This window comes from Phoxinus phoxinus (assembly GCF_949152265.1).
Source record: "Phoxinus phoxinus genome assembly, chromosome: 24".
Classification (NCBI taxonomy): domain Eukaryota; kingdom Metazoa; phylum Chordata; class Actinopteri; order Cypriniformes; family Leuciscidae; genus Phoxinus; species Phoxinus phoxinus.
In genome coordinates this window covers 3,759,935-3,784,602 of record NC_136899.1, presented here as the reverse complement: position 1 = coordinate 3,784,602, position 24,668 = coordinate 3,759,935, and the positions used below count along the sequence as shown (strand labels likewise).

At 37.2% G+C, this 24,668-nt stretch overlaps 2 protein-coding genes across 3 annotated transcripts; both read right to left on the bottom strand.

The window, feature by feature from the left end:
* Window positions 1-364: 364 nt before the first annotated feature.
* kctd5b (potassium channel tetramerization domain containing 5b) lies at window positions 365-12,051 on the bottom strand. Of its 2 annotated transcripts, XM_079602480.1 has the most exons (7): window positions 11,631-12,019; window positions 8,896-9,004; window positions 8,720-8,811; window positions 6,714-6,809; window positions 6,474-6,584; window positions 4,545-4,670; window positions 365-3,246 (listed from the first exon to the last, which is right to left on the bottom strand). In XM_079602480.1, the coding sequence occupies exons 1-7, from the start codon at window positions 11,985-11,987 to the stop codon at window positions 3,217-3,219; spliced, it is 921 nt and encodes a 306-aa protein (XP_079458606.1). In that variant the 5' UTR covers window positions 11,988-12,019; the 3' UTR covers window positions 365-3,216. The 2 variants fall into 2 exon arrangements, with proteins under 2 accessions (XP_079458606.1, XP_079458607.1); XM_079602481.1 differs by lacking the exon at window positions 6,474-6,584 and having other exon boundaries at window positions 11,631-12,051.
* A 1,334-nt stretch (window positions 12,052-13,385) lies between these two features.
* Window positions 13,386-24,426, bottom strand: pdpk1b (3-phosphoinositide dependent protein kinase 1b). Its single transcript, XM_079602349.1, has 14 exons — window positions 24,168-24,426; window positions 21,224-21,418; window positions 21,083-21,125; window positions 20,450-20,587; window positions 19,137-19,281; window positions 18,919-19,016; window positions 18,720-18,795; window positions 18,356-18,424; window positions 17,046-17,142; window positions 16,784-16,957; window positions 16,466-16,695; window positions 16,316-16,373; window positions 15,084-15,236; window positions 13,386-14,999 (listed from the first exon to the last, which is right to left on the bottom strand). The coding sequence occupies exons 1-14, from the start codon at window positions 24,189-24,191 to the stop codon at window positions 14,886-14,888; spliced, it is 1,614 nt and encodes a 537-aa protein (XP_079458475.1). The 5' UTR covers window positions 24,192-24,426; the 3' UTR covers window positions 13,386-14,885.
* Between the last annotated feature and the right edge of the window lie 242 nt (window positions 24,427-24,668).

Below are 24,668 nucleotides of genomic sequence, written 5' to 3'. Positions count from 1 at the left end.
ACGCCGTGACCCGTTTGACAGACATAGGCTACTATTAATATTTCGGTTTTTAATATTTTGAATTAGCTTTTTTAGCATTTTCCGTTTTCATTTTAATTTTAGTTAAAATGGTATTTAAAAAAAAAATCACTAGTTTTTATTTCCGATTTAGTTTGTTATTTAAGTAGCCGGTTTACGAATCACGATACCATAAAAATGATTTTGGTACGATCGGGCTACTAAACCAGATTAAGTATTACGATACTGCCATGCAGTAACGTTAGGCTATCGTGTTAATTCATTATTCAAATCTACAAAATGAATTTTCCAACCAAATTTTCATAAATACGTAACGTTAGATGTAAATGAAAACAGACAAGATTTTCCTCTAAATTCTTTATTAATGAGAATAAATAACTGGCTAATGCTACTAATCAAATGTAACGTTAATCAGTGTAAACAAAATCCATCTTAGCACTGCCAAAGTAAGTTAGCACAGAAACAGCATAAAGTGACATTTAGATATTTACACAGACAAGTTTATTGGTGCTCAATTGCATAAATAATGTTATGAGATTAAATAATGTTTTAAATAGGGCATAAAATTCGGAACATAGAAATGCGAACATGTTGTAAAAATGTTTAAATAGGAAAATAAAACGGTCAGTAGGTGGCAGCAAGTCTTAATGATCGAGTCACTGAATCATTTATCCAACCGATTCCTTAAAAATGTCTGATTCATTCAGGAACGAAGCGAGTGACTATTTTGATGAATGGCTCAGCCCGATTTATTCAGAAAACAAAACAAACACTGCTGTGTTGAAACCATTCTGCTTTGTTTAGAACTATTTTAATTGGTGAAATGAACGAAAACATCAATATTGACAATGTTGTGTCTAAAATGTCCTTTAAGTTTACTGATCTATTGTATAAAATCAATCACATGTAATACTGTATTGAAAACAGCACTCTTGCTCGAGTCATATTGCTGAACTATCATGTTATAGCCTTAATATAAAAAAACAAGAACGACAGGAGGATTTTCTGCCCCCATATCTTAAAATGTTCAACTCTGAGGGCAATAAAACATATAATTCACAATAACATTGGCAGTATTTTTGAAGCTTTAGTATCACGATACTACCATAGTATCTGTATACCGTGCAACCCTATCAAGGTAAAAAAATAAAATAAGAAATAAAATAAGTTTAGTGTTTATATTTTATTTCATTTCGGTATATATATAATATTTGTAACCATTCTAGTTTTAACAATACTGTCCCTTAACACTATGATAATAACGTGCTTTCTCCAAAATGGCAGTAAGAAGCAGACAGACGCATAACTATTTGTTAAAAATGCATTTATGTGTTAAAAGTGTGTGGATGTGTGTTGCTGCATTCAGCTACTCGGATTATAGTGTCGTGAGATTTTGCAGTACAGGTTTAGATGTTACTAGTTACCAAAACACAAAAAATGTGTTTAGCAATTTCAAAAAATATCTATTGTTACCTTACAGGATATATAATAGTGTTTGTCCATATATCCAAATGTGCAATGTGTCATTAAAATTCTTCCCCGATCCCGTCTTTCCTCTTGGGTTGACAGACAGAAAAGCTCTTTCCCTTTAAGGCCCAGCCATAAGGTAATAAGATACACTAGCACATTTCTTAACAGCAAGATGCATTTACTAATACCTCTGAAATATTGCCTGGATGATAACAGTAATAGCAGTAGTGCAAACGCAATAATGTTCAAAAGGAGTAAAAAATAAAAATAAAAATCCAGACACAGGTCAAAAGTTTGGGGTCAGTGAGATAAAATAATAATAATAATAATACATTTATTCAGCAAGGATGCATTGAATTGGTCAAAAGTGTCATTAAAGACATTTGTAATGTTATTAAAGATTTATATTTCAAATAAATGCTGTTCTTTTGAAACGTCATCAAAGAATCCTGATTAAAATTAATCACGGTATCAAATATGAAGCACAACTGTTTTCAACATTGATAATAATAATCAAATTAATCAATAATAATCAACTCAATTGTTGAGCAGCAAATCGTCATATTAGATTGTGACACTGAAGACTGGAGTAATGATAAAAATTAAGATTTGATCACAGGAATAAATTAAATTTCTAAATATATTACAATAGAAAACAATTATTTTAAATTGTAATAATATTTCACAATGGTACTGTTTTTACTGTATTTTTAAATTAAATAAATTAAGGTTTGGTGAGCAGAAGAAAAAATATTTCAAAACCTTACAGACCCCAAACTTTTGAGATCTCACACTAGGAAATGTTCCTCAGCACTAAACATCTTGAGCTCAACGTGGCGCTACTGCAAAATCAAAATCACTATTGTTAACTATTGGTTGTTTATACAAATCAAATGACAGTGGGGTCCAAAAGTCACGGATCATGTGACTCATACTGAAGCTCGTGTGTAAAATCTCAAATCATACAAGAGAACATGATGATCAGGTTTTGTTTGTACATTTGTAACTAAAACTATTTGTTTTAAACTAGAAAATGCACAATTGAGACATCATCACTATTGGACCCCACTGCACACGTACAGATGAAACTCGAAAAATTAGAATATAATGCAAAAGTTCATTTATTTTAGTAATTCAACTTAAAAGGTGAAACTAATATATTATATAGACTCATTACATGCAAAGTGAGATATTTCAAGCCTTTATTGGTTATAATTTTGATGCTTACAGCTTATGAAAATCTTTTCACAATATTCTCATTTTGAATTTGGGGTTTTCATAAGCTGTAAGCCATAATCATCAAAATTATAACCAATAAAGGCTTGAAATATCTCACTTTGCATGTAATGAGTCTATATAATATATTAGTTTCACCTTTTAAGTTGAATTCCTGAAATAAATGAACTTTTGCACGATACTCTAATATTTCGAGTGTGACCTGTGTATCGAGTGATTGTGATTGTAACCGGTGGATTCGTGATTCAGAGTGACGTCACTGTTTCCTTTTGATCCCTGAGATTTACAATGGTCCAGTTCTTCAGATCCCGACCTGTCGGTCAGAATCAGTCTGTGAATCCATGAAGATCCCAAATAAAGCATCCCAGTTTTTATTCCAGGCACCATAAGTGGACTTCACGTGTCGCTCGCGTGCTTCAGTTCGTCGGTGCGCGTGAAGAGAGCAAGCTCATGGGAAGAACTGACGTGTGTCCGCACACGGGATCTAGATGATCATATTCTAGAGCCGCGCTCCTGTAGAATCTGAGGGACACAGCAGAGGATTTACATGATACAACAAAAGATTACTAATCTGCGTTGAGCCACGGTCAATAATACTCTGCAACACTACGGCTCTGTTCGGAATAACCAAACACTTTATTTCTGAAGAATTAGTGTACACTACTGTTCAAAAGTTTGGGGTCGTGAGATTTTTTCTTAATTCTAATCAAGCCTGCATTTATTTGTTAAAAAATACAGTAAAATCAGTAATATTGTGAAATATTACTACCATTTAAAATAACTTTTCTATTTGAATATATGTTAAAATGTCATTTATTCCTGTGAATTTCCAGCATCATTACTCCAGTCTTCAGTGTCACATGATCCTTCACAAATCATTCTAATATGACGATTTGCTGGTCTTAAAACATTACTGATTATTATTATAAATCTGCTTAATATTTGTTGTGGAAACTGTGATGCATTCTTTTAGGATTCTTTGATGATGGTTCATATAACTGCATTTATTTGAAATAAGAATCTTTTGTAATATTATTAAAAATGTCTTTACTGTCACTGTTGAACAATTTAACATGTCTTTGCTAAATAAAACTATTAAAAGTCTTGCTGACCCCAAACCTTTGAATGGTAGTGTGCATAATATGAATTTTCTGTATGCATAGAATATAAAGATGAACTACAGGTACTATATTTGTATGGCATACCAAAAATAGTATCTCTTTTGACATTATTACTTGGACTCTTTCTTAAAATATTACTCTTATGGAGTATATACTATGTATTAGTATGCCCATATTCAGTATGCATGGGATACCTGGATGATGTACTACATTATAGGGCACACTGCTTGATTATATTGTATCCCACAATGCAGCATGATTGACATGATCTTCTGATTTCATTTTTTAAACAAACCAGACGCATGAGTTCGTTTTTATTTTTTTATACACAAAATTATGAATTACAATTGAAAAATAATTGAAATTATTTCTAAAATTATGCTATAAATGCTATTTATGCAACATATATCACTTCATAAACGTTAAAATAAATGTTAAAAATAAAATAAAATAAATGTTAAAATTAAATTAAATACATTTTTTACACAGATTTAAAAAAAAATGCTAAATAACTATAAATAAATACATTTTATTTCTAAAATAATGACAGAATTCAACAAACAAGCATGAGGACATGTGACCATCATAAGGCCATCATAACAGCAACATACTTTTTCACATACTATTTTTAGGCGGTATTCAGTGTATTATGTGTAAAATAGAGCAGTACGCTATACTCATAACACACACGCTGCTTACCTTGGCTTTCTCACTGGGCTGGGAGCTGCTGCTATATGATTGGTTGTGCAGTTCCTTAGAAACAACACACAAGAACTCCGCCTGATCTTCACTACCGTAGTTATAGGAGGAGCCGATGCTCACCAACTACATAAAACATGAACGGAGAGGAACACACACAGATGAGCAACTGTTCTCATTGAGCGACTAGAAATCATTAAAGAAACAGTACACCCAAAAATGCTAATTATGTCGTGAGTCACTGAAAACGTGACTGGCAAATCTCATTTTGGAGACTTGCTTATAATCAAATGCAGGTTTGACATTAGTGACAATTTGGTGCCACTAACATCTTAAGACGGCATTTTAAATATTACGCACAATTGTCATTCAAGAGCAATTTTTTTATGTAATTTAATTGTGATTTCCACTCATATTTTTTTTTTTGAGCTTGACAGCATCCATGTTCCCATTCACTTTCACTGTACAGTGTGAATGTTGCGCACAATATTTAGATATAAAGTGCAGGGTTGGAACAGCATTGAGAAAATAATGACAGAATTGACATTTTTGGATGAATAATCAGTTTAAGGCAACACACTACAGGCAAAAAAACTCGTTTTTTCATGCATCGGTCAATTTTGAGAGTTGTTTCAGACTAGTGGAAAGAAAACATCCAAAATACACTTATAAATGCTTATTTTATTGCACTTTATCTATTTGCATATATATATCAATGCATCTTTTTTTAAAGCGGTTCTCTCAAAATGAGTCACCGAGGGGTTTGTTTCATATATCATTTGACTGATTTAATACAACATATTAGAGCCTAAAAACATGTTGAAAATGTATTTTGTTGTGGCTGCTGACAGTATTTCTTGATTTATGGAATGATAAATAGATATTCTCTGCAAAATGCAAAAATCAAAATGAAAATAATTCTGAACCTGACTTTATCCAATGTTCAGATTTCTGTTCTGGAAATGCATGCAAATAGACAATTTGCATATTTATATATTATTTAAAATATTTTTTTAAACGTGTAATACAAAAAAATGCTTGTAGTTCTTAAAATAATAAATCAATTAGGGAAGCATGTTGACATCTATTTGTTACATTTTTACCCTATTCACCGGCGGTGTCTTGCCTTAAGAGGTTTGTTCACCCAAAAATTAAACTATCCCATAATTTACTCACTCTCAAGCCATAGGTGTATATTACTTTCTTCTTTCAGCCGAGCACAATCTGAGTTATATAAAAAATATCCTGGCTCTTCCAAGCTATATAATGGGAGTGAATGGTCCCACAGATTTTGAAGCCCAAAAAAGTGCATCAATCCATCATAAAATTAATCCATATGACTCCAGTGGATTAATAAAGGCCTTCTGAAGCAAAGCCATGCGTTTTTGTGTGAAAAATATCAATTTTTATAACTTTATAAACTATAATCACTGGCTTGTGGCTTCTGGAATGAAAGAGTGACCTCTGACCTTTCACCGGAAGCCAGTAATTATGGTTTATAAAGTTATAAATATGGATATTTTTCTTACAAAAACGCATCGCTTCTACAATTACTATTCACTCCCATTATAAAGCTTGGAAGAGCCAGGATATGTTTTTAATATAACTTTTGTGTTTGGCTGAAAGAAGAACGTCATGAACACCTGGGATGGCTTGAGGGCGAGTAAATTATGGGATCATTTTCATTTCTGTGTGGACTAACCCTTTAAATTAAAATATAACGTGGTGCACTTAAACATGCTCGGGAACGCATCAGAATGCTGAGATTCACCGTTGTTAAAAGCATGCTAATGTAACACTTATAAACATGCAGATTGAAAGCACGACATCCATGCCGGACAACCACATTCACCGTGTCCATTGCAATGAAAACCAAAACTGCGAGTGCATGCAGTGGTTAGTGGGAGGACAGGGGATTGTTGGACACACCTCTCCACTGTGGGCGGGGTGAGTTTGGCTTGACTCCTCCCCCTTCACCTCCCGAGACACAATCAGGAAAAACTCTGACTTCTGGGCCCGCCCATAACCTACACTGACAAGCTGCAACAACCAATCAGAGCGTAAGGCAGGGCCTGCGTCACACACCGCAGGTCAGCTGACCCGGCGGCAGCGATTCTGATTGTTGTGGAGCTGGAATGATCAGATGAACTGATGCCGGGTTTGATTTACCTGCTCAAACTTCCACCCGTCTGACATGGTGGAGACCATCTGCGTCAGCTCTTCCTCTTGACACTGCAGGACTCTGTAAACATGCTTGACTGGCGTCTGAAGACAGAGACAAGGGTGGCAAAACATCTTAAACAGTAGCCCTTCATTTACATGCTACATGTAAATAAAGAAAACGTCATTTAAATGTAAATGCATTTCATTTAACGGGGACCCATTATGCAAAATTCACTTTAATATGGTGTTTGAACATAAATGTGTGTCGTCAGTGTGTGTACACAACCACCATATGATGGTCAAAATCCATGCATTCCTTTAATCCCCATAAATCATATAAATCATAAATAATATAAGCCGTGTCTCAGAATAAGCTGTTTGCAGTTTCTATGCAATGTGACATACAGTAAGTTTAGGCCCCGCCCACGACTGCTTACGGACTCTGCCTTATTAGCATAGACCCGCCCCCTCAGTGAGCTGGACACAGTCCGCCGTGTTTATCTCCTCGCCAGAGCATTTATCAGCAGCGCTCAAGTAAGAAATTCTTATTAAAGCTACTAAAGTTATTCAGTCAAGAGCTGGGAGTGATTTTCTGCTTTTCTCTTGTTGTTTGGTTCATATTAACAGCATATATAGCAGTAGGCACTGTATATGACGCTGCTTTTTACTTTAATACACAGATCTAATGTACACATGCGATTTTTCTACTTGCTGTTCACATTCACAGACATAATCGACTGTGTTTGTGTGAACTATGTGTTTATAACATATAACCTTCTGTGTATTTGACAGTTTCAGCGCAATAAGATGTGAAAGAGAACGTAGTTTAATACCGACGGGACGCGCCGTCTGAAATCCAGCTTTCTGTTCTCGAGCTTCAGATGTGTGCGCTCAGAAAACCATATATCAGAAGTTTAGACTGATGTGGCTTTAAAGGGGTGGTTGATTATGATTTCATAACTTTAGTTAGTGTGTAATGTTGCTGTTTGAACATAAACAACATCTGCAAAGTTACGACGCTCAAAGCTCAAAGCAAAGGGAGATATTTGCTTTTACAGAAATTACTTTTTAAGGACTACAACAAACGGCTGGTGGGAACTACACGAGCTTCCTCCCGGGTTAGTGACATCACCAACCCTAAAATTTACATAAACCCCGCCCCCAGAACGCGATTTATAGATTATCAAGACAGAATATGCTAATTAATGACTGGAAGATAACTACACATCAGCTACATAAATTTATCAACTAACCATTCAGAAATGTCCTGTTGCTTCTACATGTTGTCACTTCTTCTTGAGTTTCTCCATCATTGTCTGACTCCGGTTTGAACATAAAAGGCTAAAAGTAAAATGACACGAGCTCTTGAAGCTCCGCCCCCTGTGCCGGGAGCAGAAGCTCATTTGCATTAAAAGGGACAGACACAAAAACTGTGTGTTTTTGCTCACCCTCAAAAAGTGACAATTTTAACATGCTGTATGAAAATATCTGTGGGGTATTTTGAGCTAAAACTTCACACACACACTCTGGGGACATCAGAGATTACATATACCACCCCTTTAAAACACATCCAGACCAGATTATAAACTATCATGATGATGAAGAACTGCAATGTCACGTGAGCGTGACCGCGACAGAGATGATAATGCAAACCAAACAGAAGTTTTAGTTTTTGCCAGAGTATCGGAGACACGAGCTGTAAAGGCTCTTCTGGAAAGGGGGCGGGGAGCAGCAGCTCATTTGCATTTAAAGACACATGCACAAAAACAGCATGTTTTTCCTTCTACTCAAAAATACTGAACAACATGGTGTAATAAATTATCTGTGGGGCATTTTGAGCTGAAACTACACAGACACATTCTGGCGACACCTGAGACTTATATTACATCTTGTAAAATGGGGCATAATAGGTCCACTTTAAATGTATGGCCAGAAGGTACATATAGATACTGCCAGAATGAACTTTATATAGGCTAATTTATAGTGAATTGTGTGTGTTCCTGCTCCCTTACGTGTATCGTCTTAGCATCTCTTTCACTGATATTTTCTTTGATGAGCTTTATTAATGATGTGATGTTGTAGAACTCCGCCTCTTCGAGAGCTCCTGAGAGACACATGCAAACCGGATGAAAGTTACAGAGCAACACAGTCTCGATCATGTCAGTTTGATGGTGCATGCGTGTCGTACCTTCCTCAGTCAGGTTCTTGTTGAGGACCAGCTTTCCATGTCTCAGATAATTCAGTACGGGCCCGAAATACATGGGATCCCTGTCAATCAAATATGCCCCCGTCTCATCCTGCAGTGAAAATGAAAGAACAGAGAAAGAAACCTCAGCCACCACATTACGACGACCTGGAAACACCCTAGTAACTGCATAGCAATGCCTTGGAAACCATCCATAACACCCTAGCAACCACATAGCAATGTGCTAAAACCCTCTGAAAACAGTTTAAAAAATAGTACCACCTTAGTAACCACATGCCTGAGAGTTTTGACAATGGAAAATGTGAAAAAATCAAGTTATCATTATTATTTATTACAATGCATGTTTTTACTTTACTTTGCGTGCAACCAGGGAACACCAAGAGAAGAGATCCATTAGAGGAAAGTGAGTTTAAACATTAATGAGGAGTGCGCGTGGGACTCGGCATCTGCTTTTAATGGCGGCATGCAGGCCACATTCATAAAAAAATAAACGTATGTTACACACACACGCACAATATTCTGTTCAAGCTTCAACCAGGACACTTCCAGATGCGAAGTGGACCTGGAACAGTGTGTGAGGCTGAAATCAGCCTTTTATCAAATCTGGGGCACAAACAGCGCGGAGTGATTTCCCAGAGCCTTAGAGACTCCTGCTCTTTACAGGGTTAAAGCCCCTAGAGAGCAGGATTATTCTGGATTAGGGTTATTTTGAGATTACCGTCTGAGATTTGAGAGATGAGAGGAGGTGAGACAGCAGGAGCAGCGAGAACCCGAAAGAATGTGACACGCTGCTGTTCAAATGGCAAAAAAGGTATTTTATTCGTTACAGTGAAGTTATATAATTTAAGTGTGCACTTCAGCTACTCTTTATATTATACGATTTAAAGAGAAAGCGTGTAATGTTTGTTGCCACCAAATAAGGCAAAAATTAAAACATGTTTCCCGAACACTTGAACGCAGCAAGTGCCCCGAACAAACATGTAGCTCCGCCCCCAAACTCACGCAATTGGTTGAGACGACAAAACCGCTTACACTTTTTCCAAAAAATCAAACAAGAAATGGTTTATTTCTAGTAATTATCTCCTAATATGCAGAAATAATTATCAGTAAGCATTTTAACATTACATTTTCAAAATTCAAATATTAGGCAGTAAGATTTCATAAACGTAGACTGTAGAAAGTTATATCTTCGTTATATTACAACATCTTTATTTTAATCCATTTAACGTCATAATAATTGCTATTTCTATTTGGTTTTCAAAATTTAAACCCAATTTTAACAAGAAAATGTCAAAAACACTTTTAAAAGCATGTCAGCTTTAATGATAAATTCAGATATTAGGCAGTAATATTTAATAATCATCATGTAGATAATTATTTTATCCTTATAACATCTTTATTTTTCTCCATGTCACAATAATGCTATTTCAGTTTTCAAATGTTATCAATTTTTTAAAGATAATATTTTGATGCAGTTTTCCGATTTTATCCATTTTTATCATGGATAAAATGCCAAAAGTTCTTATATTTTACACTGGATAACTGTAGTTGTGAAGTTGGTGCAGTCTAATCGATTCCGTCATATTAAATAATACTAGGCTACTAATTTTTACTTATAAAAAAAAAGTGGATTACAGCTGGTACTTGTTTTTTATTTCTATTTAGGTTATCAGACTAAATATTTTTGGCAGCAATTAAAATGACAATTTTCAAAACAGATTTTAATGTTTTTTTGGCCTACACTTAAAACTCCCGCTTGCATCCAACACTGATCATCTGACCCATAACCTTGCACCCTGATCTCGGACACAGCTCAGGTGTCATAAGCGGGATTGTGTCCAGATTACAAAGCAAAACTGGGGCAGATGTGCTGATGCTGTCATCGACATGGCCACCCCAGGACGCCTCAATCTGGCCAGCCGAACACTCGTGGAGAAGAACAGTGGAGAGCTTGTTCTGGGACTGGGAGAGGAGGGGTGGGGCGGACGGCAAAAGTGTGTTTGTTCGAGTCCATCCGACAGGAAAACAACTCTAGACAAAAACAGCCATCTGGACAACCCCCCAAATTACCATAGAAACACCACACAAATAACTCCATGCAACAATATAAGTGATTATGAACTGAAGAGAAGTGAAATAACAGCTAGAGATAGCTTCATACCGATGACCCATTTTAAAGCATCTCCTCCAAACTGAGCAGAAATAGATCTTTTGTCTTGTGAATAATTTAAAAACTGAACAAAAACAGGTTTATGCATGCGTAATGCCAAACAATAAGTGTTTTTTTTTTTAAAACAGATAGGCTGCATTAATTTCTGTACAGCTGTCAGTTTAGCTTTTGTTTACATTACAGCTTTTTAATACATTGTTTATAAATTTGTTTATAAATTATCTGTAGATGCACTTGTATATAAGGTTACCATAATACAATATATTTTTTAATAATGGTCCTGCGTGTGAATAAATGTAATTTTTATAGAAATAATATCAAATTAGATAATTACTAGTCAAAATACATTGTCAACGTGAAATGCGTTTTTAAAGAGGCTTTGTTTGAGTATCATTTGACAGACTTCTGCACTCTCTAACCTACTTTTCCCACCCATTCCTTATAAATAACTTATAAATGAACTAAATAAACGAATGGTCTGTCTAAAATGCCAAGTTATTTATCTCAGGTGAACTGGCAAAATGATCTCTAATTCAAACTGTATTACCTTATCCGAGTCGAGGTCTGGCTCTGCTTGGCACAGGCGGAACAGGAATGATTTGGGGTCCCGGCAGAGAGTCTGTCTGGTGGACAGAAAATACGTGCCGCCGACGTTCAAACGGACCCACTTGGAGGATCTGTGGTTGAAGGTCTGAGCGGGAGCCAGTCGACAGTCGTGGCCGCTGATCTCGCCGTGACTCTCGGCCATCCTGAGCTCGGTGTTCCGCTGAAGTGTGTAACGGTGACCGCGCGCCTCTCCAATATAACCCAAGTTAACCCAACAGACGCGCGAAGAGCGCGCGCACTGACGGCGCGAGAAACACCCCTCAGTTTTGTTTTTGGGCGCGAGACAGAGAAAAGACATGGGCTGTGTTGTTTATTCCGATATATAAATCCACTGTATAGTCAGTTGCGACTGAATTTCTAGTGATTCGAAAAGGAATCATTCTTTTGAACCGATACTTTATAGTGATTCGATCGAACCGCTAAGCAAAGCGTTTGGGGATCACTCTGTAAGAGACTTTACCAGTAAGATTGCTTGACGGGAACAATATTAATAATTATAGTACTGGGAATAATTAAAGTGATCATCAACATTATTAAAATATTAAATAATGTTGTTTTGTAATATTAACATTATTAATAGTGTTAGAAATGTTACAACAATAAACATTTAAAACCAATTTAGAATTGGCAAACAATTGGAGTCCTAATAAAATAAAAGGATAAAAAGCGATGAAGCGAACTAAAAATTAAGCGATGATAATTCTTTACTTGGTGGTCATGAATAAATTGAAATTAATAGTCCGAGGTCTCTGATAGAACCGATTCGATAGACAGAATCTGATTTCTTGTTCGAAAAGAATATCCGGATGTGAACGAGTTTAAATTAAGTTTTTAATGCCAGTCACACTTTAGTTTAGGGTCAAATTCACATTATTAATTAGCTTTATATCATTATTAACACCTTTTGCCTCTAAAACCAAAATTATTGTTATTAATAGTAAGGTAGTTGTTAAGTTTATGGGTAGGATTAGGAGACGAATATGGCCATGCAGAGTAAGGCATTAATATGTGCTTTAGAAGTACTGATAAATAGCAAAGCCAATGTCAGTAATATGACAATATAAATAATATGCATGACGTTTGAGATGTTAAATTATGCGAGTTCAGAGTTGTGTATTTTTTTTTTTTTTTTGCGTAAATTTGTTTACTTATGTTTTTGTACCCAACAAAGAAACAAAAATAATATACATGCTAATAAGCAACTACTTAATAGTGAGAATTGGACCCTAAAGTGTTACCTTAATGTCTAATGAGCAGCTTGTCTAAATGGCGCCTGCAATACTTGTAGTAAAAATCTTTATAGGTCATCATCACATGATGCATGTGATTCTAAAAGATGCCCACTAGGTTGAGAGCCTAAAAGCACATTTATTTTAGACTGGAGGGCTGCAGGAACAACTGTGAGATTGCATGAGTTCACTACAGAGGATTCAGATTTCTATACTGGTATCATGAAGTTAGTTTGTAATTAGTGGGTCTGATTGATTAGCTACTTTTGAATCTGACTAGACTATGAAAATACAGGCCTACTAATACTAATTAATCTACAGAGTAGATCTAACAAAGCCTGTCAAAAACATGTCCTGATTCTATTCCACCCCAAAAAATAAAAAAACATTTCATGAAGATTTTTAGGATAATTAAAATGTTCTTAATCCTAAAAGGGTTTCAATATATATAATATATATATATATATATAGCATTTGACTGTCAAGGGAACAACAACTTTAAAACAAAATAAAACTAATACCATTCAAACACTGAGAAAAACCAAAGAGATGGTTTTTGTTGGCCTAAAACCCTACATGCTTTATTTCAGTTCTAGGTTTTGCCGAGCGCAAAAGGTCGACAAGAAGAATACACACATTGCCTACACGCACAAGGACCCCCCACGCACACACACACACACACAAACCATATCTCTCTCACACACAGACACACATGCGCGCACACACTGACAAGTGGGGCCGTACGCATACAGGCATTAAATTATCAGAAATGAGCCAATCACTGCGCAAATAGAAAATGTATATGATATAGTAAGAAAACAAAAGCAGTAAAATATCATAGTTTACAATAATTCTTCACATTCAAAGGCTTTACATATTCAATACATACACAGCAAGGCCCTGGAACATGACTTCAATCCAAATATGCTTTCATATATTAGAATTTAAATAACACAGAGAAGCCAGGCCAGAACGGAGCGGCCCAATAACCTTATACAAGAATAAAAATACAAAACCTGGATCCTAGAGTCACCTCTTTACTCACCTCCCATTTGCAATTTTACATCAACTGTACATCACAGTCATCTGTTACCGATCAGGAAGACGCACGCGCACACACACTCAGTCTGTCGGTCTCACTCACTCCACGGACTTCCTGTTAAAAACGGCCAAATGAGAGGAGCCAAACACACGCACACGACCAGATCGCCCCTCCGTCGCAAGCCTCCAATCAGCAATGCATACCGTCACAATGCAAGCGCGTTAAAGGAAAACAGCTAAACTCAGTCGTGCTTTCAGCATAGGGCCAGGGGGGGGTGGCGCGACAAATAACCTCTCAAACCACATTACCCATGTGGCTTTTGTGGCGGTGTGGTGCCGTCTCCTGGTGCGATTTGAAGCTTTATTCGTAACGTGAACATGCTGAGGAGAGATTCGACACCACATCCTCCAATCGGAATCAGCAAGACCAGCTACTGTAGCCAATGAGGGTAAAAGGACCCGCCTTAATTCTAAACGCAGACTAAAGCGACACACACTACAAAGCGTTTAGGCGTTTCAATGTAAGGAGATGAGTGTGTGTTCGCGTCGAGCGAGAAAAGAAGAGAGTGTGTGCACTTGTTCCGCAACAGGCGGGTGGAGATTGCACGATTCTAAAGGGTTTGTTACCTGCACTGCTTTAAACCGATGGAAAGACTGTCTAGATGTGTGATAAAGGTTTTCTATGGCTTGCCTGCCGACATGACATGCTGACTACGGCCTTGCTGCTTCTGGTTGTGAAGACTCCAGCCTCGGCGTGTGAAACAACTGAATCTGAACAGAGAAAGTGCCTGGGAGCGACTGGACTGATATATGTGGAGACAAAGACAATATATAGCTGGAGAGGCGTCTCTACGGGGGCGTGTCCTCGTCCTGTGATTGGTTGGAGAGCTGTGGGGGTGTGGCCAAAGGGGAGGAGCACTGTAGTCCTATAGGCTGGGGCTCTGGTGTTTGTGGTAGATCTTCCTCCAAACTTCCTGGATCTTCTTGCACCATTTATCAGCGTTGCCGCTTGGGTCCATTAGATAGTACGTCCGGTTTGGCTACGGGAACAAAGCGGTGTCATTAAACATCCGATTTAAACCATGCAGATGTCGTGGCATTATAAGATAATAGACTGCCGTTACCGTGTGGACAAAGAAGGTTTTAAAGTTCTTTGCTTCTGGCCGTAGTTCAGGTGACCATGGAATCTCCCCTTTCAGAACTTTATTGACCGGATCCACGTAGTACAAGTGAGGACCCTCAGTCAGTAGCAACTGCCTCCTCCGTGCAAACAGACCCTACACACGTACACAAAGGGAAATACACAATAAAACATCAACTCTTTTAATAAAGTAAGATTATAAAACATATAGTTCCTGTCCTGGAACTTCCAACAGTGTTTGATTCACTAAAAATAACTAAATCAAGTCAGTCGTTCAGTAAATGGTCTGACTACACTGGTTGTTCTGCATGGTTTTGATTCACTAAAATGAACAAAATCCGATTTGATTTGATTTACTAAAAAAAAATCAAGTACTCTGTAATACTCTGGTAGTACTATGTTAGCCTGGTTCTACCACTCTCGTACATTTCATTTGTACAGAGAGTCTGGCCTCTCTCCATTGATAAGCGTTAACTTCCTCGAAGGCGGGTACTCTGTTAAAGTTTAAAACTATTGGATCTGCCCAGAGCCACTCTGGATCTGCCATAACCAATCGCTTATGTTTGGTCGTGACGTATGACGACTCAAACTAGCGTACAACGTCATCGTTCTCAGACACTCCCTCTGGTCGCTGATTGGACCGGTAAAAAATTGACAGGAGAAAACCCAAGAATACACCACAATCCCAGACCTAGTACTGAAGGAAAATGAATATTGAGTGGAAGTACGTAGGAGGGCGGAGCCAGGCTTGTACTATGTGGCTTTAATTCACAAAAAGGAACCAAATTATGATAGTCATTCGTTCAGGAACTAAATGGAGAACACAGGTCATGCTATATAGTTTTGATTGACTAAAAATAAACTAATCATACGAGTCATTTGTTAGGGAACTGTATGGACTTCACTGTTCACACAGTTGTGTTTCACTAAAAAGAACTGAATCGTGAGAGTCATTCGATCAGCAATTGGTCAGACTACACTGATCATGTTGTATGGTTTTAATTCACTAAAAAACAATAGGTGTGTTAGACTTAAATCTGCTCTGCGCAGACCTATCGATTCAAAAGCATATGGAGCCGTCTGCTCTTTAATGGCTCGCCCGGTACTCAATCGGTCGAACACAACTCAACATTTCAAGAGTCATTTGATCAGGAATTGGATGGAAAACAATACTATCTGACTGAATACTCGTACAGATTACCAACATTTACTCACTTTGCGTTTGTCTACTGGGCCCATTTTTAAGATGAGGTTATTCTCCACAAACTGGTGCCTGGTAAAAAAAATTAAAAAACAAGAGACAAAAGTTACAGAAAGCACGCACGGCTAGAAAGCCACATAAGACGACAGTGTGTATTTGTGTACCATGGGTTTGCAGCACTCTGCTTGTCCAGTAAGATGCGTTTCTCCTCGTCGCTGTATTGTAGGTCGAGCTCCATGCTATTACTGTCCAGCTCATGAATATGTATAAACTGATCCACACTAGGGGAGGGGTTATACGTAGGAGCAATTGTCTCTACTGTACAGGGAACTAAAGGAGCAGGGCCAGGCTGTGCCACCTGCATACAACTGAACTGGCTCAGGAGATCATCATACTGGAAATAAAGGAGATTAAGAATTAACTCAATTTTACATTTTCTGAAGAAAATCAGACCCATCTACACGTCGTTTGTGCTGACTCACATTTCCATAGCAGTCCTCATCATCCTCAGACATGGCGGGAAGATAAGCCGTTAGTTTGGGTGGAGTCCGCAAATGTACATCATGCCAGCCAACGGTTTCAAAAAAAGGGTGGGACCTCAGCGGTCCGTAGCCGCCCATCTCATCACAGCCAATCCGCTTGCACGGATCCAGTGACTGAAAGTAAAACACCAATGAGCACACAGCAGATCCTCACCTACACTACGCATAGAAAAACAAACATTTATGATTGAATAAGGCTGACCAGAAGCTGTTCCACAAGGTCCTTAGCTTTGGGGAAAAATTTCTCAGGAAACTCGTACTCGAGTTTTATAATCTTCTGGAATATTAGATACTCATTCCTGTGATGGATGAAAAGAGAACAATGTTTAGTAAATGGAGGGTTAAGCTTCTTCACATGGACAGGGTTGATGTTAGGGATAGATCATGAGGTTAAAAAGCGTTCTGCGCTGACAAGATGCATGGGAAAAACCCAATGTTTCAAACTCTGGACTTTTTTGACAGTAGTATATCATCTCACACTTTCTTGTGTCACGAGTAATACGTTTAAAAAAAAAAAAAGAAGAAGTTACCGTAATATTAAAGGGCATTGACTTCAATAGTTTTTTTTTCTACTATGATAGTCAATGGCTACCGTCAACTGTCTGGTTACCAACATTCTTCATATCTTTTGCGTTCAACAGAGGAAAGAAAATCATACAGGTTTGGGACAACTTGAGGGTGAGATGATGACAATTTTAATTTTTTGGTTAAAGTATCTCGTTAAGCTGCGAAAAAGTCACTGTTCTCCAAGCGGCTTTCTATGCGCGCTCCGAGACAGTGGAACAGGAACAAGCAAAGTGAACTTTGAGCTTTAGGATCATGCCGCCTAAACGGTAAAATACACACAGAAATGTATCAAAATGCCTGGCTTGGTGAGTATTCGCTTAACACCGTTGGTTATGTCTTAAGTGAACATAAACCGTTGAGGAGAAAGTCACGTGTAACAGTATATTGGATCCGTGCAATCGGTCTTAAAGTGCCAGCCGCCTAATATTCCTGCTGCTGTCTGTCATTAATGTTAATCAAACAACAAAAGACAAAGAGAAAATCACTCACTGCTCTTTAGTAGATTTAGTCGGATTAATCTATCATTTATACAGTGGTTTTACATTTGATTACTGTCCGTTGATAGACTGTTTTTTCTTCACAGGAATGCTATATTTGTTAAGCTCTAAGCTGCTCATAATCACCTCTAAGAGAGGGAATGGAATATATTACATGTTGCTTGCCAATATTGCAAGAGTTGTCAATTCATGATAGTTTCTAATCATCTTATTTTTTTTTTCATAGGCCTACTAGAAACACATTGTTGTTAAGAATAGCTAAATAATCCCAGTGGGTCTATTTGAAGCCTATTTATCATGTAGTATTATTTACTTTGGTAATCGGTTTTGGCCAGTACTGCTTCCAGTGATCAGTAATTGGGCCCAAAAACCCTGATCGGAGCACCCTTATCCACTTTAAATCAATATGTAGTTTTGCACATCGCTAGTACTCTGAAAAGAAACTCACCCAGCTCTGAATGGCGGCAAACCAGCAACAAGCTGGTAGATTATGCAGCCTAATGCCCAGAGATCCGAACTGCCACAAGAAAAAAGATGTTTAAGAAAAATACGTTTAAGATAAAAAAAGATGTTTAAGATAAATACACAAGTAAGCCAAATAACAGTCATAAATTGACCCTTTAGACAAAACATCAAATAAAGCCTTGTTCTTGGTCTTTAGTTATTGCACATAATGTCTCCGGGATTCAGAAGAGGAACCACTAAATAAATGCAGCAACAAACTAACATGACGCATCTCTGAATTAGGCCCGTTTCACTTCGACGAAAGCATTACAACTGCACACCATGAAATATTCATCAGTCGTGTTTACCTCTTGCAGGCAGATTTCTCAGTCAGTAATTCTGGAGAGACGTACTGAGCCGTACCAACAAATGAGTTTGCTCTTGCTGCGGGGAGAAACGCCAGAATGACAATGTCACTTAATAAAAGCACTATCATAAGAGGACACTTGTGCATGAACGGTTTACACTGGCAGAGGATGATTGATGTGTGTGATGTATGCGTTTTACCCTGTTTGCTTTCAGAGGACAGTTGTTTGGCCGTGCCAAAGTCTGTTATTTGAATGTGCATCTCTTCACTGAGCAGAATATTCTCGGGCTTTAGATCTCTGTAACAAAACCACAGTAACAGAAATAACTCAATGTCAGGATATACGGGTGTATATAAAACATTTTTAAAAACGACAAATAAAACTATTGACAGACACTTTAAAGACAAACCTACTAACCTGTGGATGATGCCCTTCTGATGCAAGTACTCGAGAGCACAAACTATCTCAGCGGAGTAGAACCGTGTACAGGTCTCGTCAAACGAGCCGATTTTTCGGATGTATTTCAGCAGTTCGCCATTTTTAGCATAGCTCAATCCAAAATCTGACAGTACATTCAGGAAAGCATTCAATTTAAACATTAGCTTTGTGTAGTAATTTATCAATATTGGACTAAACAATTAATTGGGTCAAAATATTGGCCATATATATTGTCATTACACAATGATGAGCCAAAACATTATGACTAATCACAGATGAGGTCGTTGTTTGGCTCATCAGTTTATATTAGGGGTGTAACAATACATCCTTATAGAGATATTGAATTATAAAAATGTGACGATTATTAATGTAAACGATATGATTTGCAATATAGTGTTAGCTTTATCCAAGACTCAGCTTACAGTTTTTATAAAGTATAATCCACCCAAAAAGTCAATTCTGTCCTCACGTCGTTTCAAACCTACAAGATATTCATTCAACTTCCAAACACAAATGAAGGCATTTTTATGAAACCTGGAAGATTTCTGTCCCTCTATTTGAAGTCCATTCCTCTAAAATTTAAAAGATCTATGAAGGCATCGTAAAAAATAATCAATCGAGTGGTCTAAACCAAATCCAAGACGTCTAAGGAAACAAAACGGCTTTATATGATGATGAACCGATTTACAACAACGTATACTGTAGTAAACGGACGTTCAAATGCTTGCGTGACGTTTGTAAACTAACCATTTACAGTTTGGGAATAGTCATTTTGACATGCTTCCTTGCTATGGAACTGCATTGATCATCTGAAGCGCATACACGCTGGAACGGCAATCCTCAAATGGAAAGTACAAACATCATTTGAATCACCTCATCACATTTGGTTTTAGTAGTATGATGATTAAAAGCGTTTCAGATGGTTTATTCTTATATGTATAGTGCATTAATAGCGGGAGAGTCTGTGTGAGCGCTTGTCTGTGTAAGAGATCCAACGAATGCCTGCATTGAAAGCGCAAGTACATCGTGAGGAAAACAATGAGTTTACAAAGTTTTAGTGACATTACTACATTAAACTACTATAATGCAGAATATAACACAATTATGCAATGGGGGAATATATGTGGGTCTTGATAATAATAAAATATATAAAAAAAATATTATAATAAAGTAATAGTAACAAAACAATGATAGTATCGTATCGTGGGTTTGGTATCGTGATTTGTATCGAATCAGCAGCTAATTTTATGGCCACCCTGCAGTGCCTATATTTCGGCGTGTGTGAAGGATACAGAGCTTCTCTTCATCCTGAAAGGTGAAGAAGAGCTTGACGAAGAATGGATGATCCAGGTGTGACATGATGTCTCTTTCTCTCTTAACATATTGCGCTTTGTTCTCCTTCATTATGTGGCGCTTTTCCAGGATCTTAACTGTTGAAACACGTGCACAAGCACTTTCAGTACATGCCTCCATCCAGTTTTTTTTTAACGATTTAAACTTTGATTTTCTCATTTGCAAAAAAGAAATATAATCATGTACTTGGCATATAAAAAATGTCAATAAAAAATATACATAAAACACAGTTAACCAAGAAATGGTAACAATATAAATAAGTAAATAAATAAATAGAACAGTTTGAAAAAGCAAAAAAACAAAAAATCAAAAAACATGGACAACATGTTGCCAGCACCATAAGTTCCCACTATAAGCTAAATCATATTTACCATGACCATTATTTTTATTTTCGTCTCACCACGTTACTACTACTGAGGGTTACAGAAATGCAACAATATTCCTCATTTATCAATCCTCTCATGCAAACTATAGGAGTTTTTCAAGGGCTGCCCATCCAGTACTTTAATGTCAAATGTAATACTGATAAATCGAATGCATATGAACCACAGTCTGATGATATAACAACTTACTTGCATATTCCTTCCCCGTCGAGTGTTCCTTTGCTAAGACAACCTGCAAGTAGCACAGATGGCAAAGGTTAGTACATTAAATGAATAATGCCATGTATGAGGTACATCAGATGTGCATGACTTCTTAAAAGTGTGTCATACGGTAGAGAAGGAGCCTTCTCCCAATATTTTCCCGAATCGGAAATCCTCGGGTCTCTTCTTGCGAGGCTGGGTCGGCTGGGGGGGTAGTGCCTGTCCCTCCATGCTGCTGCCGTGGAGACGGGGCGTGTCCTGCTGGCCTCTTACCATGGGTGGACAGGAGATGAGAACAGAGGAGTGGAGGGATGCAACATCATACTGACGAGAAAGAGAAAGAGGAAGTCAGTGTATTACTCCCGTTACTGAACTACTGCCTCGGATGTAATTATTGCACGGCTTGTGATAGTTATGAAAGATAGTACACCATTTCTTTGCATGTTTGTATTTAATGACTTCAAATATTACTTGTATTAATTATTTTAATATTTTAAAGAAAACTAATTACACCTAGTTTTTATAATATGCAAATTATATATTATGTAAATTAATTTAAGTGCATTGACATCACTCATAGTTGACAGCAAGATGAGAGCACATATTCTATGTATTAATATTAAAGCTATTGATAATTAATGAACCATTATGTGCACACCTGGAACACAAACAATTACATTACAAGTGTTTAATAAATGAAAACGTGCACAGCGTGTCATTCTGACTGTTTAAAGAGCATCTAAACAGTTCTCACATATAATTACTCTGCCTAAATTACACTGAATATTCATAATTACACTGGATATCATTGTTAAATTATTAAAAATGGAACTAATATGCACTACAAATCAATGCACGCTGTCTTTCTCTTACACTGCTTGATGGGTGTCTTTCAAAACACTGAAGATGAAGCTTCGAAACCTTTTGATTCAAATCAGTGGTTTGAAGCGTGTATCAAAGTCATGTGTTTTCAGTAATCGAGGCTTCGCTATGTCATAACGGTTTCGAAGGCTGTATCCGAAATCGCCCCATACCCCTGTAGGGAATAGTGAATGAGGGAATAGGTGTTCACGATCTCTGTGAACCCACGAATCATGCAGATTCACTGAGATCAACCCCCAGCGGCTACGGTTTTTACCTGATCTCTGATCAGCTTTATACATTTATAAACGTTTTAATGAGGCATTTGTATAATTAAAAGTAATAATAGTAGTAAATAGTCTCTTAATAGCCCGTTTGGCTTAGCCATCCATAGAACAAACTAAACAAGCCCTGAAATTTGATAAAAGAACACATACAGATGAAACTCGAAAAATTAGAATTAAATATGGTGCAAAAGTTCATTTATTTCAGTAATTCAACTTAAAAGGTGAAACTAATATATAGACTCATTACATGCAAAGTGAAAAATGTCAAGCCTTTATTTGTTATAATGTTGATGAGTATGGCTTACAGCTTATGAAAACCCCAAATTCAAAATTAGAATATTGTGAAAAGGTTTTCATAAGCTGTAAGCCATAATCATCAAAATTATGAACAAATAAAGGCTTGAAATATCTCACTTTGTCTATATAATAGTCTATATAATATATTAGTTTCACCTCTTAAGTTGAATTACTGAAAAAAAAAATTCCGCACGATATTCACATTTTTCGAGTTTCACCTGTAGACATGTAATATTAAGTGATATTACATGATTAGTTAATTGTATTTGATAGATTATACTTTCAATAAAACATTTGCAAAAGCTATTTTTAAGCATGTTTGGCCTGAGTTTTGGTTGCATTGCACTGCTCTGACCAGCAGGGGTCACCAGCGTGCGCCGCTTCGAGACAGTGAATCATTTTGCGAGTTCAATTGATTCGAAGCTTTGAAAAGCTTCGTTTCTCCCATCACTACCTGTAACTGCAGCTCACATTATTTATAATCAGCATTCCTACAATAATGAACTTCAAACACCTCTATAAAACATGAGTCACACGTCCACAAGAACTTTGGTCAACTCTCCAGCAATAACCCTGTTAACTACCCTTTGCAACCCATGCACCACAATATTAATTCATACTTCATACACTTAACGAGGATTAAGGAACAACAATATTAACAGCAACAGAAATAACAGAGGCAAGTTACTTTGCAGGATTTACATCTTGATATATCTAAACCCGATACATACCAAGTTTAGTATGATGTGCCTGAAAATGGCCCACCAATGAGCCTGATAAGTCACCAATCCTATTGATTTGCGTTTTGTCTTAGTCTAGTGATCTATATGACGTTGTACATAATAATAGTTAGGCTGTCAAAAGCACATGAGAAGGTGAAACCTTAAAAAAATCTCTAAGCCACTTTTATAGGCCGCAACTCTGAGTCTGTTCATTTCAGTGGAAATATCAAGCTTAATTAAGTCAGTGATAACATGGACATGTTAATAATCCGTTATAGACACATAGTACAACTAATTATCCCTTAATTACGGTTTAAAATGATAAACAGAGCAAACAGAGAAGCAAATGAGGCAAAACAACCTGAGGCGACTTATGCTAGAAGCGCTACTGACACAAAAATGGTGTTGTAGTTTGTCAGAGACTTAAGAACAAGCCCTGGATGTTCTCGATTAATTCTTAGAAATAAACATGATTTGTGTAAATTGAGAGCAGATTTAAGACAGTCAGAATCAAAACCCAATGCCGTGAGTTAGCGGTCAGGCTAGCGGCTAAGAAAACAAGCAACTTCATTTGTTGATAGAATTAGCTCGCCGCGCTAACGCATAACAATATGAGCATTTATCTACAATGCTCTTTTAAAAATATCAACATCGAGCCTAATAATTCATTCAGAAATCCCTGTATAAATTACGATAAGAAACAAAAGTTGACACTTCCTGGTTAATAGACCTGCGCTTGTTTTGGGGACTAGCGGGCTAATGAAGCTAAATGCTAACGTTAAGCAAAAAGAGTCGGGTCGCAAGCGTCCCGCGCCACCCCCCAAAAAAACGCCGTTACAAGCAGCGCGCGCAACGCGGCGCGAGGCGGCTTCGAGCCCGCGTTCCCAAGACGCTAGCGGTACTCACAATCTGACTCGTGGCTCTTGCCATGGAAGTTTTCCGCGGGTAATTTATTTGGGATTAAATAATTGTGAAGACTGGAGTCATGGCCGCCCTCTCTGCGCCTTCGCTTCACGGCTGTGACGTCACGCCACAACAACATTACTGCAGTCGAGAGGAATAAAAAAAAAAAATACCGCGCGCCCCCAAACGGCGAATCCCCAAAATTCCATGTATATCCATCTTTTTCCAACGCCCCATGACGCTTTGCGCGAATTATGGGTGTAACTTTTTTTAAGGATCGTTTTCAAAAACTGGGTACAATGAAAATTACTTTCACATTCATTATTCTATTCACCTTTCAACTTTTAAAAATGTTAAAAAGCATTAACAAATGACTACAACAGACCATTAATAACCCCCGATTATTTCAGCAGCAATATTATGGACGTGTTAAATATCATTGTGGTAATGTATGTCTTTATAATGGTGCCTTAATAAATAAATAAAAAATTAACTGCAACATTG

Excerpts from the sequence above, each read along its gene's own strand:
- pdpk1b (XM_079602349.1), bottom strand. The coding sequence starts at position 24,191 with ATGGCAAGAGCCACGAGTCAGATT. Across the intron at positions 21,126-21,223 it reads GAGAAGGCTCCTTCTCTACC|GTTGTCTTAGCAAAGGAACA; the intron begins GTATGACACACT and ends TGCTACTTGCAG. Across the intron at positions 16,696-16,783 it reads ATGAGGACTGCTATGGAAAT|TATGATGATCTCCTGAGCCA; the intron begins GTGAGTCAGCAC and ends CTTTATTTCCAG.
- kctd5b (XM_079602480.1), bottom strand. The coding sequence starts at position 11,987 with ATGTCTTTTCTCTGTCTCGCGCCCAAAAACAAAACTGAGGGGTGTTTC. Across the intron at positions 6,585-6,713 it reads ACGGGTGGAAGTTTGAGCAG|CTTGTCAGTGTAGGTTATGG; the intron begins GTAAATCAAACC and ends TGGTTGTTGCAG. Across the intron at positions 3,247-4,544 it reads AGCCCAGTGAGAAAGCCAAG|ATTCTACAGGAGCGCGGCTC; the intron begins GTAAGCAGCGTG and ends TGTGTCCCTCAG.